Below are 16,096 nucleotides of genomic sequence, written 5' to 3' on the forward strand. Positions count from 1 at the left end.
TTGTTGGAGACTTCTGTCCCTGAGGCTCTAGTCAGGAAGCCAGACAAATAGCCCTTGGAGTCACTCTGGGGTCTTGGGTTTAACAGATGCAGGTCCGGTCCTTCTCACCCAGACAAGAGGGCAGCAGGTAGCATTCCAGCATGGCAGCAGCCCAGCAAAGCAATAGTCCGGTAGGGTGGCAGTCCTTCTTACTGGCAGAGTGTTCTGAAGAGGTAGTGTCTGAGGTACAAAATGCATACCTGGTGCCCTTCTTGTGGAAGGTGGGATAAATTATAAGTTTTGAAAAGGAAGGTTTGGGCCTGACAAAAGGTTCATTTTGCAAGGCCGAAATTGCAGCTTAAAACTGCACATACATGTTGCAATGGCAGGCCTGAGACATGTCTATAGAGGTTCTTAAGTGGATGAGGAAACTAGTGCTGCAGGCCCACTAGTAGTTTTTACAGGCCCTTTACTAGAGACTTACAAGTAAATTAAAAAAGTGAATTGGGTATAAGCCAATTCTACCATGTTTTAAGGAGATAGCACAAACACCTTAGCACGGGCAAGCAGTGATAAAGTGTGCAGAGACCTAAAGCCAATAAAAACAAATTCAGCAAAAATAGGAGTGAAGCAAAACGTTTGGGGATGACCCTGCAGAGAGGGCCAAGTCCAACAAGAATGTATTATTATTTGAAGTGTAATGGCTTACATGAAAATCATTTCCAATTCTTACAGAAAGTATTAGTATTTTTTAAGAGAAACTGACATTCTTAATTGACTATCATATCCCAAAGTTCCCAGTCATAACTCAGTAAGTAGACTAGTCTGCATGCTCTGCATCCCAGCCCCAGGTTGCTCCATTTCCTCTGTGTAGTGTCATATGATTGAGTTTCATTGATGTAAGACAAAACACTGCACTATGTATAGCATGTGGTTTGGAGACCTTGAAGAGAATGGAACATACTACCTGCTAAAGTACTCTCTTTTGTTAAAGCAGTTGTTTGTGTCCTGGTGTCTGAGGAATATAAGGTTCCTCTATAATAATAATAATACTCATAATAATAATAATAATAATAATAATAATAATAATAATAATAATAATAATAATACATGATTTAAAAAAAATAACCTTTCAATCCAACATACATAAAACAATAAAACATACTTGCATCATCCAGATAAGGGAAATTAAAATCCTCAGACATATATAAACAAGGTTCTTAACCATGTCCATATACTATTCTTATAAAGTGACAGTGCTATTACATAGTTATTAGAATGTGCAGCTATACTTGGGGCAGGATGGGAGACTGTAGAAATCAGTAAATACTGAAAAAATCACACAGTATAAGTCAGTACTATTGTGTGTATACAGAAAATATATAAAAAGGCCCTCATACTCGATGCATAGTCAGAGGCCACATGTAAATGAGTACTTTTCAGCCTTTCATCTCACACAGTTTCAACATATGGGAGAATACTGACATGAACTTGATAAACCTGATATTCAACATTGTTTTTTTGTGGTCTCAGGGCTGCCTTAACCACCTGTCCACAAGTCTGCATGTTTAGAAGGACAAACTGCTGGCGGAGCAGCCGTCTGTGATGCTCGGGCAACATAGGGCACATGCATAAAATGTGCAGTTTCCTGCTCTTTGTTACAAAGCCTGCATTGTGTGTCTGGCAGATGTGTTTGCCCCTTCGGGTAATGGTCCTAAGTTGGAATTGAAGGGCTCCAAAATGGAATGTTAAGTCTCTATCACCCAGATGGTTTTATATATATACATATCCAGGCATGGTTATATATGTAAGTATGTGTTTACTCTCACCAATGAGAGAGCTGCAAGAACTATTTCAACGAGGGTGAGACTGTGTTCTGGGTTCAACGGCGGCATCTGAGGAAGGCCCCATTGGCCGAAATGCATCATGCTTACCTGTTGTTTTCCATTAAAGCCTCCTAAATTGGATTCCCCGAGTGGCCTCTTCCTTTCTGTTCCAGGGAGGTTCATGCCGAGCATTTTCCGTGTCTGCCAGAGGCGCGCTGAGAGGCTCCGGCTCCATCAAGTGGCTGGTTGCCATTCTGGTTTCTGCTGCTGCAGTTTGTTTCCTTTGTCAAGGTATTGGACTGGTACCAGCACACCCTGAAGCGTGATTCTGCAAGGGCTGCCGCCAGCGGCGGCATGTGACTACGCATGGAGTTTGGCACAATTTCGGTCATCTCACGGCCCTGAGGACTTGCGCTTTCACGGTGGGAGTGTATGCGGGGACCCAAGGAGGCTTGAGGAGTGTATTCCAGCACACAGCGCCTGGTCTTGCAAAACACCCGCCCACAAGGATACATCTTTAACTCCCCACACAACACCATCCCAATAGAGATGCATTTTGGGGGATGTAGTGCCTACAGCGACATCCATGGTGTGTGATCACATGACTGGGGGAGGGTGTTTACTCTCACCAATGAGAGAGCTGCAAGAACTATTTCAACGAGGGTGAGACTGTGTTCTGGGTTCAACGGCGGCATCTGAGGAAGGCCCCATTGGCCGAAATGCATCATGCTTACCTGTTATTTTCCATTAAAGTCTCCTTAATTGGATTACCCGAGTGGCCTCTTCCTTTCTGTTCCAGGGAGGTTCATGCCGAACATTTTTCGTGTCTGCCAGAGGCGCGCCGAGAGGCTTCCGCTCCATCAAGTGGCTGATTGCCATTCTGGTTTCTGCTGCTGCAGTTTGTTTCCTTTGTCCAAGGTATTGGACTGGTACCAGCACACCCTGAAGCGTGATTCTGCAAGGCCTGCCACCAGCGGCGGCATGTGACTACGCATGGACCTTGGCACAATTTCGGTCATCTCACGGCCCAGAGGACTTGCGCTTTCACGGTAGGAGTGTATGCGGGGACCCAAGGAGGCTTGAGGAGTGTATTCCAGCACACATCGCTTCGTCTTGCAAAACCCCCGCCCAAAAGGATACATCTTTAACTCCCCACACAACACCGACCCAATAGAGATGCATTTTGGGGGATGTATTGCCTACAGCGACATCCATGGTGTGTGATCACATGACTGGAGGGTGTTTACTCTCACCAATGAGAGAGCTGCAAGAACTATTTCAAAGAGGGTGAGACTGTGTTCTGGGTTCAACGGCGGTATCTGAGGAAAGCCCCATTGGCCGAAATGCATCATGCTTACCTGTTGTTTTCCATTAAAGCCTCCTAAATTGGATTCCCCGAGTGGCCTCTTCCTTTCTGTTCCAAGGAGGTTCATGCCGAAAATGTATATATATATATATATATATATATATATATATATATATATATATATATAGAAACAAGGTCCTGCAATGTGACTCCTCACACATCCATCAGGTAAAGATCTCCATAACACCAAGAGATTAAATCAAAGGTGGCTTTATTTTTCCCTCGCCATCGGCATGACGCGTTTCGGCCGTCAAAAAACGGCCTTGATCACATATGTATATACAACCGTGAGCAAGCCGTCAGTTGGCGGCGAAACGCGTCGGTATTTATTATGCTGGAAACTGTGGATAGATAAATAATCTGAAAAGAAGAGATCCTGCGAGTGCGTATTCATTCCTGAAGGGGAGGTGTGGTTGATACATATATATATATATATATATATATATATATATATATATACACACACAGGTTCTTGTAAACAATGCAGCAGTCTTGATCCCACCGCAGCACCGCCAAAGAACAGGAGACCCAGTTTTTCCGTGAGTAAAAGTTTTATCCTGCAACGGACAGCATACACACATATATATGTATATATATATATATATATATATATATATATATATATATATATATATATATATATATATATATATATATATATATATATATATATATATATGTATACATATATACATATATATATATATATTTATACATATATATATGATCATACAGGCATGAGATCGCAGAGATAGGGTATCTTTGTCGGCCTTTGTGCCCTTTGACCCAGGCACCCGCATTCCCCACTTTTCTGAACTCATTCGGAGTCATTCCCAAGTTCCATACTCCGCTGAGGCAAAGGTCATCCAGACATGCATCCATGTGTTGAGCATGGGAAGCTTTATCTCTGGTATTCTTTAGCTCATTGCATATTTATTGGATCTTTGCCCAGCATCCTTTGACTCCCATAGGCAAGAACTTCGCCTTCATGACATGCAGTATCAAGACCATACTAGGACCCCACAGTTTTTTTCCTAAAGTGGACAGGGCGGCCTGGAGGGCATGAGCCTTATTTTGTATTGAAGTCTTTTGCTTCATGACGGACCCGTTGCATCTAGCCAAACCCTGAGGTATTTATATTCTGACACCTTTTCCATGTTAGCTCCGCCCATTGTTAGCTCCGCCCATCTGTCACATGGCTAGTTTCTTTTAAATAATAACAGCGAGTTACTCTTTTGCCAGTTTATGCTTTTAACAATGATGGCCTGGTCAGGCATTATATGTTAACTAGTGCTCTGGAGACTAAAAATAAATCATCCTTCATTTGGGGCCGCAGTTTCTACCAGTCGTTAAAATGTAAATATTATGTAGTAAATCTAACCAGTATACAAATGGGAAACACACAAATATAGAGGACACAAATGCATATCAATTCAGCACAGAACAAATGTTATAGCTATTGGCAAGCAGAGAAGACATTTATGCCTGTTGGACATGCTCATGATAGTTGTTCAATGTTTGGACATTTATGACATAGCCTTTGTATTTTATTATCGGGTGCTGTTATTTACTGACATAATTTTTAATTATGATTCAAGTAACAATCGTGAAGTTTGGAAAATAACAAAGGCACCTTGTAAAAGAGAATTATTTATTGTTTCATACCTCCGCTCTCAATAAGAACATCGAGTAGTTCATCCATTTGCTGACTTCTTGTAATCTGCTGTATTTAAAAACGATTAAGAAAGTTAAATATTTTTTTAAATAGAGTGTGATCTATTTATAAACAGACAGAATGTACAAGTAAATACTCATGAAAGTATTTTTATGAGTCCCTCCCGAACATTTAAATCACCAACAGCCCATTTTCATTGAAAAGGCAGAAATATTGCTTTTACTGTTTTATACCTCTGATTTGCGCAGGCTTCCAACACTATGGGAATTTACGAGAATATCCAGGCGCACGCACAGTATTGTAATTGTATTGTAATTGCATTTATATAGCGTTTACTACCCCTGACGAGGCGTCAAGGCGCTTTTTCGGCGAGTAGCACGCTACTCCGGGACCCATAGAGGATTAGTGTTGAATTAGTATAGTGAAACATGCAAGTACATTTTAAGTGGTGGATAGGTTAGTCAGTTATTTGGATTTGGAATGATAGCAGAAGGACAGAGGAGGACAAAGGTTTATATATATATATATAGCGCTTGTTGACGCACGCTATTCAGGAAGCCTACAAAGGATTAGTGGTGAATTAATATGGTAAAATATGAAGTCATTTCAGTGGTGGACATTAGTCAGTTACTTGGAGTGAGAAGGATAGTGGAGAGATAAAAGGGGAAGAATGATTTGCATTCATATAGCACTTGTTACCCCTGATGGGTGTTGAAGCGCTTTTCTGGCTAGTAGCACGCCACTCCGGAACCCATAAAGGATTACTATCGAAAATTAATATAGTAAAAAATATGAAATTATTTGAGTAGTGGATATGTTATTCAGTTATTTGGGTAGTATATTAGTATAGTTTATTATGGAATTGGAGAAGTGAACATGTGAGTATGTTAATTTCGATTGAAAAGGATAGTGGAGGGATAAAAGAGTGAAGGATTTTTTTTCTTTTTAGGTCTTAGCAGTAGGAGGAGGCTTTTGGACGAGTAAAAGGGAGTTTTGGAGGGGAGAACTCAGCGGGAAGAGTTTAGAAAGGTTTGTTTTAGGGGATCAGTATAGTAAAAGAGGTGTCAGATGATGCAAGGAGGGGTAGAGTAAGAGAGAGTCTAGAAAGGGTTATTTTGGCAATCATAGTAGTGGTATGGGGTTTGGGATAAATGAGACAGAGGATATATTGATAGATGTATAGGATGAGAGATAGGGTAGTGCATTGGAAGGAGTAGTGGAAGAAGTTTGAGATGAGTCTGAAGGTTGGGCTAGAAGATATATTGAGCAATGTATAGGCCGAGAAATAGGGTAGTGCATTGGACATGCTAAATTTGAAGGAAGTGATAAATATATAGATCCATAATTACATTGAAAGTATATAGATACATAAAGGAGGTAAGTATATGTAGATTAAAGATATTGATAGAGGCACAGGATGAGAAATAGGGTAGTGCATTGGATATGTATTTTTCAGGTGAAAAGTAACAGACACACAGATCCAAGTACATGAAAGGTACATAGGTGCACAATGGAAGTATGTACATGTAGTCCAAAAATGATTTTTATTTATTTGTTATTATTATTATTATTTTTTCTCTCAACAACATAATTATTTTACATGTTTATACAAAGTAATACACAAAGATAGGTACATATTTATAGTGAAAACAAATGCTTGTATACAGCGGAATATGCTGTAAATTTCTGTTTGCGTATGGTGCTTATGTGGTGAAGAGCCAAATCTTGAGTAGTTTTCTGAAGATAAGGTGGTTGTCAGTGGACCTTATGTTGGGGGGTAAAGAGTTCCTTTTTTTTATTTTTTTTAAATTTTTTTATTGTTAGCCAGCTGACATTAAAAAAAGGCATGGATAAGTTCAAACGTGTATTAAAAGACATCAAAGTAAGTATGTTATATAACAAATGAATTAATATATGGAGACAATGAAAGAATTCCAAATTCATAATCGATCTATAAAAATAAGTTTCTTTACACGTTCGAAAAAGGGAGAAAATTAACAATTGTACAATCTTGAGCAGAGTTTTACTCTAGAAAGGTTCCCCAGTTTCTATTAAACTTAATCAGTGAGCGTGTTCCCCTGAGATTTGCTAAGGCTAGATCCATGGCATGTATCTCTGTTACTAGTGCCCACCAATCCCAAACCGTTGGTGATTCCATACAGGTACAGGCCCTGGCCAAGGTTAGTTTGGCACAAGACATAAGTATAGTGACTAAGGCAGATTGTGGAGATGGCAGGGAATAGGAGTCTAGTAAAACCGAGACAGCCGTGAAGGTAGGTAGCCGAATGTTCTTTATTCTCAGAACATTCTGTATGTCCCCCCAAAAGGTCTTAAGTTTGGGGCATGAAAACAGCATGTGTACTAGATTAGCTGCATCGGCTAAACATTTAGGGCATTTAGTGCGTTGGCTATAAGCGGTGTTAGGGGACCATCTAGAAATTCTTTCAGGCGTATAGTAGAGCATGCAGGTTGTTCTGAATTGTTGTAGCCTAAGGCTAGATGACCGTACAAGTTTGTTGATATTAGCCAGAGAGTGCTCAATTTGTTTCGGGGTAATATTTATGCCTAATTGAATGCCCCACTTCACAGCTAGTTTATCACCATCTTTCACTTTAAAGTTACTAAGTGATTTATATGCCTCACTTATAGCTGATTTGTTCTTATTTGAATATAGACAGGTCCATACATCGCATTCGGTAATATTTTGGATCTTTTTTTTAATAATCAAGTAATCGTGCATCTGTAGATGTTTGTATCTTGTGGCTTCCGGTAAGTCATATATCTGTTTGAGCGTATTAAATTCCAAGAACCCTGCGTGCCATACAGATCCGCCAAAACCTTAATCCCTAGCGTCGCCCAGTTATGAGTAATATTATCCGTAAAGATAGCCGGGAGACCTGGGTTACCCCATAACGGAAGCTTCGGGTGATAAAAAGATGTTTTGCAGAATGTTAATACATTGCCCCAGATCCTAACAATGTCTCTAGCGGTCTTAAATCTCACCCTCTTGTAATAATTCGGGTCACTAACTCTAAGCAAAAACAAATGTGAGTCTTGTTTCAACATAAAAAAGTGAAAAAATAGAACTCTTTCTCCGTGAAGTAAGGAACGAAAACGTGTAAAGAACGCAGACCAGAAATACAATTTAAAATCTGGAAAGTTCAGCCCTCCCTCATTTGTATTATTTTTTAGCATTTTTAATGACCTTCTGGCCTTTTATAACCCCATATAAAGCTACTCAATACTCCATCTAGATGTTGAAAGAACTGATTATTTAGTGCCAGTGGGATGGATCGGAATAAATAGACAAACTTTGGCAAAACCTTCATCTTTATGAGATTAATTCTACTAATCAGGTTCAGGGGCAATCTGTTCCACTTTTTTAATAGTAGAATAGTTTGTTTGATCAGCTCGTTGTAGTTTATATTATTAATATCTTGTATTTTGGCCGTGTGCCACCCATGGTTTTTTTCTTGTATGGTGGGATTTTGAGGCGAGATGCTCCTTCAAAGCGGAGGTTCCTCTGTTGAATGTGTTTGGTGATTTTATTCCAGATGAAGAGTGGTCCCATTCCATTTATTGCTTTGTGGGTAATACAAAGCAGCTTGAACGTGGATCTTCTGGCAATGGGTAACCAATGCAGGGCTTTCAAGGCAGGGGAGATGTGGTCTCGCGGTTTGATATGCAAGAGCAGTCTGGCAGCCGAGTTCTGACTCTTTTGTAGTCTTTTCATGGTCGTTAAAGGTGATCCGTGGGAGAGGCTATTGGCGTAATCGAGTTTGGACAGAACAAGGGAGATGGTAGCTTGGACCTTGTGTGGAAATCCCAAATGAGGGAAAATTTGTTGCAGCGTTTTTATAGTAGCAAAGCTTGATCTTGCTAGTTTATCCACTTGGGCATTCATCGACAGCTTGGAGTCCATGGTCATTCCGAGGTTTCTTACTTCCTTCGATACTTTAAGCAGTGATCCCAGTTCATCAGGCCATGCGGCAAGCGGGTTGTAATATTTCCAATCGCCACACGTGAGTATTTCAGTTTTTGAAGCATTCAATTTGAGATGGCTCCAGGTCATCCATTGATCCAAGGCTCTGAGACAGCTGAAAATGTGTGATTTTCCAATGTATTTGGGGCATTCCAGTTGAAGGAGTATTTGCATGTCATCTGCATAGTTATAGCACGTGAGGTGAAATTTATTGATCAGTACTGGTAATGACTTAATGTAGATGTTGAAAAGCATGGGTGAGATGATAGAACCTTGAGGGACCCCTGCTTTTGTGGAGTATGGTTTGGACAAGAAAGGTGGGGTATAGATGACATTAGTTCTGTGTCGAAGGTATGACGCGATACAGTCTAGAGCAGTTCCCTCTATGCCGGCTTCATAGAGTCTTTGTTTCAGAGTGTCATGGTCAACCATGTTAACGGCAGCTGAGAGGTTCAAGAGGAGTAGCGCAGCAACCTCGTTGTGGCCAACTGTATTCTTTAGGTCATCCCAGATGGCAAGGAGGGCAGATTCAGTGCCTCTTCCCATAAGAAATCCTGTTTGTAAGTCTGAAAGTATGTAATTCTCTTCAATGAATTGTGACATCTGGATGAACGCTGCTCTTTTTATCAGTTTGCCCAGAAACTGTCCATTAAGTTGTCAGCATTCAGTGGGTCCAAGTTTCTTTTCTTCAGTAAAGGGCGCATGTATGACTTTTTGAGTTCTTCTGGAAATATTCCAGTAGTTAAGGAATCGTTGATGATTCTTCTTACTGAAGTGGCAGCATAGGTTGTTAAAAGAATTGTCTTGAAAGTTTGTGGCGGACAGGGGTCAGAAGGGCTGCCGGCAGGCCTGCTTGCTTTGACCAGGTCCATAAATTCATCGTGTGAGATGTGTTGGAAGGAACGAAGAGGCTTGATTAGAGCATTCTTGGATTGTTGTTTTGTGCAAGGGTTAGTGCTGGTGCTTTGTTTCTGTTTTAAGTAAGATTCCAACGTGTCTGCTTTGTCCGTGTAATGATTTGCCCGTTTGTCTGTGAAATCTAGAGTAACAGGAGGAGTTCCTTCTAGGCAATTTAGTTTGCGAAATTGAGTATTTTATAGAATTCTTTATTTGCACATTTAGCGTTTTGAATTCTGTCTGAATAGTACCTTTTCTTAGCTTTTTTGATAGCCGACTTGTATAATCTGTTAGTTTTCTGTAGGTGAAGTTTATCTTGTTTGGTATTTGCTTTGAGCCAGGTATATTGCAGCTTTCTAATTTGTTGTTTTATGTCTTTCATTTCTATGTTTCTCCAAGGCGCAATCTATTTAAGTCATATATATCTATGCATATCCCTGCACCATGTAACTTACAGGGTGACACATATATATGTGCACAACAACCTTTTTTCTTTATTTTTCTCATGGTAAACATTTTCCCCATGGAGAGCTCACCCCCTATGGAACCAATGATGTAGGGCTGAGTTCCCTTCCATATCCTAACCTAGAAATGCACTTACTCATGCCTTTCACAGGGGTACTTTACTTTGCCTTTCCAGGATGGGAATCACGGTGCAGAATGTTACCTAATATATATAGGTTTATAGGTATTACATACATATTGCCCAGGAACCCCTGCTCCTCTCCCTTTCATGTCTCAGCATTGTGAAAATCTTGACAAACTAGTACATTATATTTCAATTTCATCTAGGATTGTACATTTCTGCATATCCTGGTTCTTTGTATGATGACAAAGACATTTCCATTTGCAACGAGCCCCCTTTTGCACACCTTTGCTGGAATTAGGCAGACAAAAAGTTTGTGAACCTGTCTGATAGTTGTTTCTCAGGGAGGTAATATGGTCTAGTGCATGCAGGTCAATGAAGGTAGCTGCATCTGTTGAAACCATTTCACAGAACGTAGATGTAGGTGTCTTACACACAGTATTAATAAAGCAAAAGCTTGACACACAGGTTGTCATAGCATGGTAGAATTACATTAAAACAATAGTGAATCATTGCAAATTAACATTAGTTGCATTGAATCATATATATTTTTTTATTAATGTTATTGTAGGATTTGGCCCTATTTGGCTAAAGTCCCTAAACTTTTTGCTTTCCCCCTAGACCTTTTTCTGACATAGTGTTGCCAACTTAGATGCTTTGGACACTTTGCCACTGCTAAACAGTGTCAAAGTGTAAGTGTTCCCTGTATAAAGTAATGGTAATTGGTTGTCCATGATTGGTATGTTTGCCTTACTAAGTGAAGTCCCTTGTAAAGTGCACTATGTGTGCCAGGGCTGGTAATTCAACTGCTACTAGTGGGCCTGCAGCACTATTTGTGCCACCCACACATGTAGCCTTAAAAAAGGAAGTCAGGCCTGCCATTTGTTAAACTGCCATGTTGTTCTGTCCAGTGCATTCACTTGCCCGAACTTACCCTTCCCTTTCTGTGTACATCAGAAACATCTATGGTAGGTCTAGGGTATCCCCTGGACAGGGAGCAGTGCATGTGAGAGGTAGGATATGTACTAAGGTGTGTGTCATGTCCCGGCAGTGATATAATCTCCATTTCGTTTTTTCACAGTTGAAAGGCCATCTTGCCCATGGGAGGGCTGTGTACTATGCTTTCCAGCCTATCTTCCCTAGGCTTAAGATGGTAAGGTGAAGTTTATTATGCCTCAACCTACAATGTAATAACACATCTTTTTTATGAAGGTGTTTTTTGCATTGTGGGTTCAGAAGCCACTCTTTTAGAAGTGGCTGAGTTTTTGTGCTCTAACATTTGTGTGTGTCTCTGCCTAGCTGTGAATTGACTGTCTGTATTTGAAAGTGATAGGATCTGGGGAATGTCTGTACCCAGGGAAGGAGGTGAGACAGCAACAAGCTGACCTGCATCTGGAGTGTAGGGGGAGGAGAAGCCCTTAGAGATGAAGAGGCCTGGGTGGCTGCTATAAAACAATTGGCTCATCTCCTGCTGAGTGACTGAGAATCCAGACCCCCACTAATCAAAGGAAGAAAGGTGTCACTTGCAGGGGGGCACCCAGAACTGGTTTGAACAGGGGTCAGTGCCCCCTGAAGCACAAAGACTTCAAAGCCATTGAGGGGTATATCTATAAGAGCTGAAGCCCTTGTACTTTGGAGAATGGCTTGATTAAGTGTGAACAAGACTGGTCCTTCGTGGTCAAGAGGACCTTTGCCAAAGAAGAAACAACTGAAGAGACTGAAGGATAGGACTGACCCTTGCTGTGTGATCTGGGGCTGGCCTGCAGTTTGCTGTCTCATCCAAGGAAAGGCTAAAGAGACTCTGTTGTGTGCTGTATCCCCTTGCCTGAAGGACTTTGCTGTGTGCTGTATCCTGAAGTAACTATCGCCAAGGGCCTGAGGTGATCTGGCTCCCTGTTTGGAAACACACAAACATAAAAGTTTCCAGCAGAGTCTCAGCAGCACTGTGGGAGCGTGCCTGTTGCAGTCTGAGACCCTCGTAAGAACTGCCTGTGATCGTGGGCGCCTGGTGTCCAAATGAATCTCAGTGACGCTGCGTGCGTGTGCTTTGTACAGCAATGAGACCTCTTCAGAAGGATCGGTCTGTGATCAGGGGCATCTGGAATCCAAGCAAAGACCAGCAACGCTGTGTGAATGTGCTTTGTGCAATCTGAACACCGTTGGGAGGATTGTCCAGTGGTCGTGTGCACCGGAATTCAAGTGAGTCTCATCGACGCTGGGAGCGTGGGCCTAGTTCACCATGAGACCTTCATGAGGATTTGCCTTGCTATCGTGTGCACTGGAATCCAAGTGAGTCTCATCGACGCTGTGAGCATGTGCGTTGTGCACTGTGAGACCTCCGTGAAGATTTGCCTTGTTATCATGTGCACCGGGATCCGAGCGGGTCTTATTGCCGCTGTGGGCGGGTAAGTTGTGCACCGGGAAACCTTCGTGAGGTTTTGCTGTGTTGTGTATACCGGAGTAAAAGGAGTCTCAGCGACGCTGTGTGTGTGATCTTCGTGCAGCCTGATACCTGTGTGTGGAGTTCCTAGTGATCGTGCACCCGGAGTGTAAGAAGACTCAGCGATGCTGTGTGTGTGTGCTTTGTGGCAGCCTGAGGTCTTCCTAAGTGAAGCAGCCCAGGAGCTGTGTTGCCTGCCTTAGCTGCCGTTGCCATTTCACAAAGCTGCTTGGAGGCCCAGACGCTAGACAAGGAGAGGAGAGTGGGTTTGAGCCCCCCAGGTAATGTGTGCAAACTCCTGGGGCAGGGCGCGGGCTCGGAGGGAAACGCTCTTGGCCTCTCTCTCGTGTTGGCAGCGCAAGCCTGTGCTACAGCTCGTATCGTGGCGTGTATTGCCAAAGAGAGTGGCGGTACAGGGGCAGGAGTGCGAAGCTGCACTTTGGAATTACATCGTACTGTGTTGGGGCAACTGTGAGAGGCTGACTGTAGGTCAGAAGAGGAGGCGGAGAGACCGCCTAAGGCCCAGTGATCAGGGCCTGAGTGTACAACGTAGTATTCCATTTCTGAGAGTGGAGTACCTGACTGACATATTACACATTGCAACATTTCTGTATAACAAACTACTTGATTGTCATATGACGCATTGCTTGTTCCTGCATAACGAACTACCTGATTCGCGTTTTGCTCATTGTATTGTTCCTGCATAACAAATTACCTGATTAGTGTATATGCATTGCCTTATTATTGCAGAACGACATATGAGGTGGTTGGATTACGCATTGCATTGTTTTACCTTGCAGAGTGTCTGCTTGTTACGTTACGCATTACAGTATGTTTACATTGCAAAAGAACCTGATTCTAGCATTACGAACTGTATGACATGTTATTGGGAGTACAGGAGAATGTTTAGTGCTCATTGACATCGCCAGAACTTACAAGGGCAGGCTGGTCTAACAACCAGCCAGGAGAAATATTACACAACCTCATATGTTGGTTTTATATTGTGTGGTCTTATTGTATATCTTTTTACATAAAGTTGATTCTCATTTTATAAAACGTGTGTGGAGTCTATTTGTGGTATCATCAGTGGATTATTGTGAGCGTGGTTGCGAATACTTTACACATTTGCCTTGAAGCTAAGCCTGGCTGCTTGTGCCAAGCTACCAAGTGGGTGAGCGGTGCTTTCTAGAAGGTGACCTTCCTTTCCCTGGCGTTGGAACGTGGGTCCCTACTTGGCCTAAGGTACCTACCTCAGCCAACCAGGAATCACGGGTCTAACAGTTATGAATCAGATAATAACCATACAAAAGAGCATATTACACTCAACATACTAACAACGAGTACTGCACTGCATCTTGAAGCTCGTCAATCATACTACAAGTCTCCTTTTTATGGGACAGTTCGATCTTTCCAATGCAGACATGTCCAGGGAGTGTTTCAGACACACTAATATCTGCGTTGTTTGTTTATAATGGTTTTCTATTGACCTGAGAATGTTATTTTGTTCTTGTCACGTAGCTTAGGCGGTGCAGTACTGCGTTACTCTGTTATCGAAAGAGAGGCCTTAGCTGTTCACTGGGCTGTGAAGAAACTTAAGAATCTTCTATGGGGATTGAAATTTGAGGTTCGCACTGATCACAAGCCACTATGTCAAATTTTCAACAAGAAAGGAATTGATGCCATTTCTGGGAGAATTTCCAAGTGGGTAGTCGCTCTGCAGGGATACAATTTTAAGGTCGAACATTTACCTGGTGCTAAGAACAATGTTGCTGATATGTTTTCTAGGCTGGTGGTACAAAATGACGATACCACTTATTAAGAAGAGCATGATTTGAAAGAATGGGTTTGTGCCATTGAGAGTAGTGGGATGAAAGAAAGCAGATGGTGAAGAGAGTGCTGTTGATGAAGAATTTTTTGAGTTAACCACATTGCTCAAAGGATGGAACAATAAAGTGAAAGGTGTGTGTGAAACGTTTTGGTTGGTTAAGGTTGAATTATCTGAGAGTGATGATCTTATCTTTAGAGGCACCAGGTTAGTTCCCCCAGGTACCGTTCGTCAAGAACTTCTTGAGATAGCCCATGAAGGACATCAAGGAATGTCTAAAACTAAAGAGAGGCTCAGACTTTCTTACTGGTGGCCGGGCATGGACTTGCAATTGGAATGCCTTGTACGAAATTGCATACCGTGGGGCATGAGTGAGAGATGTCAGAAGCTCAGAGTTCAGCCCATGGTCTTTAGAGTACATCCCAAAAAGCCATGGGAAGAGTTAGCTTTCGACATACTGGGGCCTATTCGTGGGAATGGTTGTGAAAATGATGTCTTTGTGTTGGTCGATTTATATTCCAGATGGCCAGAAATTAAAATCACAAGAGTCATTGATACAAAACAAGTCATAGGGTTTCTTGGGAAGGTCTTTGGAAGAGAAGGATTACCAGGAGCCATATTAACTGATAATGGAATGCAATTAGTTTCTAATGAAATGGAGGAATTTTTATTGAGGTGTTCAATCAAACATAAGAGGTGCTCTCTGTATCACCCAGAAAGTAATGGTATGGTGGAATGTTTCAACCTCGTTTTGAAGGAAACAATTGACTTGGCCAAACAGAATTGCCTAGATTGGAAGGAAAAAATTGTCAGAAAGGTTTAAATATACAGAATATCCCCTCATGCCATTACAGGTCGCACCTTTTTGAGTTGCTTAAAGGTAGGTGTGCCAGCACATTGGTTGCACCGTTCTGGATCAATGATGCTGAATCCAAAAGAGGTGAGCAAGTCTCTGGTGATGATTGGAGATTAAAGGAAAGTGAAAAAATCAAACCATGCAAGGTTTGCTATGATCTAAGAAAAGCTGAGAAAGTCACTGCCGCCAGGGTGGGTGATTTGGTTATGATCAGAGCTATATTGGAGAAGTGTGGCTCACTGGTTAGAGGAGGCCGACCTGGAAGCAGAGGTCAGCCCGGGACCAGGGTTCAATTCCCGGCTCGGCAGGGTCTTGAGTCCTAAAATGTCCATGGACTCGACAATTCTCGCTCCGGTGCCTACTCGATTCATGGGTTCACACTCTGCGACTCTGGGCAATAGCTTGCTTAATCTCCACAACGGCCCCTCGCGGCGGGATGCCTGGCTTTCACCTTGCGGATACCCTGCTGGGGTTATCTCACAGGGGAATACCAGGACGGGTTCCCTAAGCAAGCGCTTAGAGACCGGTTGGTGATTTGCGCTATATAAATACCTGTACATTTACATTTACATTTACATATTTGGCAGGAAGACTTCAAATGTGTTTCAAAAACCTCATAGAGTAATCAAGGTGTTAACTAATGCAATCAAAACTGAAGACTCAC

The 16,096-nt window shown here is 42.0% G+C and overlaps 1 protein-coding gene across 6 annotated transcripts in view; it reads right to left on the reverse strand.

The window, feature by feature from the left end:
* MYOCD (myocardin) overlaps positions 1–16,096 on the reverse strand; it is a 184,382-nt gene that overhangs the window by 5,979 nt on the left and 162,307 nt on the right. For all 6 annotated transcript variants that reach the window (XM_086930585.1, XM_086930587.1, XM_086930584.1 and 3 more), the window contains one exon: positions 4,837–4,894. In XM_086930585.1, the coding sequence (XP_086786711.1) occupies positions 4,837–4,894 (58 nt within the window). The remainder of the gene's footprint in view (positions 1–4,836; positions 4,895–16,096) is intronic.

Source organism: Lissotriton vulgaris, chromosome 7 (genome assembly GCF_964263255.1).
Source record: "Lissotriton vulgaris chromosome 7, aLisVul1.2, whole genome shotgun sequence".
In the NCBI taxonomy this organism is placed as follows: Eukaryota; Metazoa; Chordata; class Amphibia; order Caudata; family Salamandridae; genus Lissotriton; species Lissotriton vulgaris.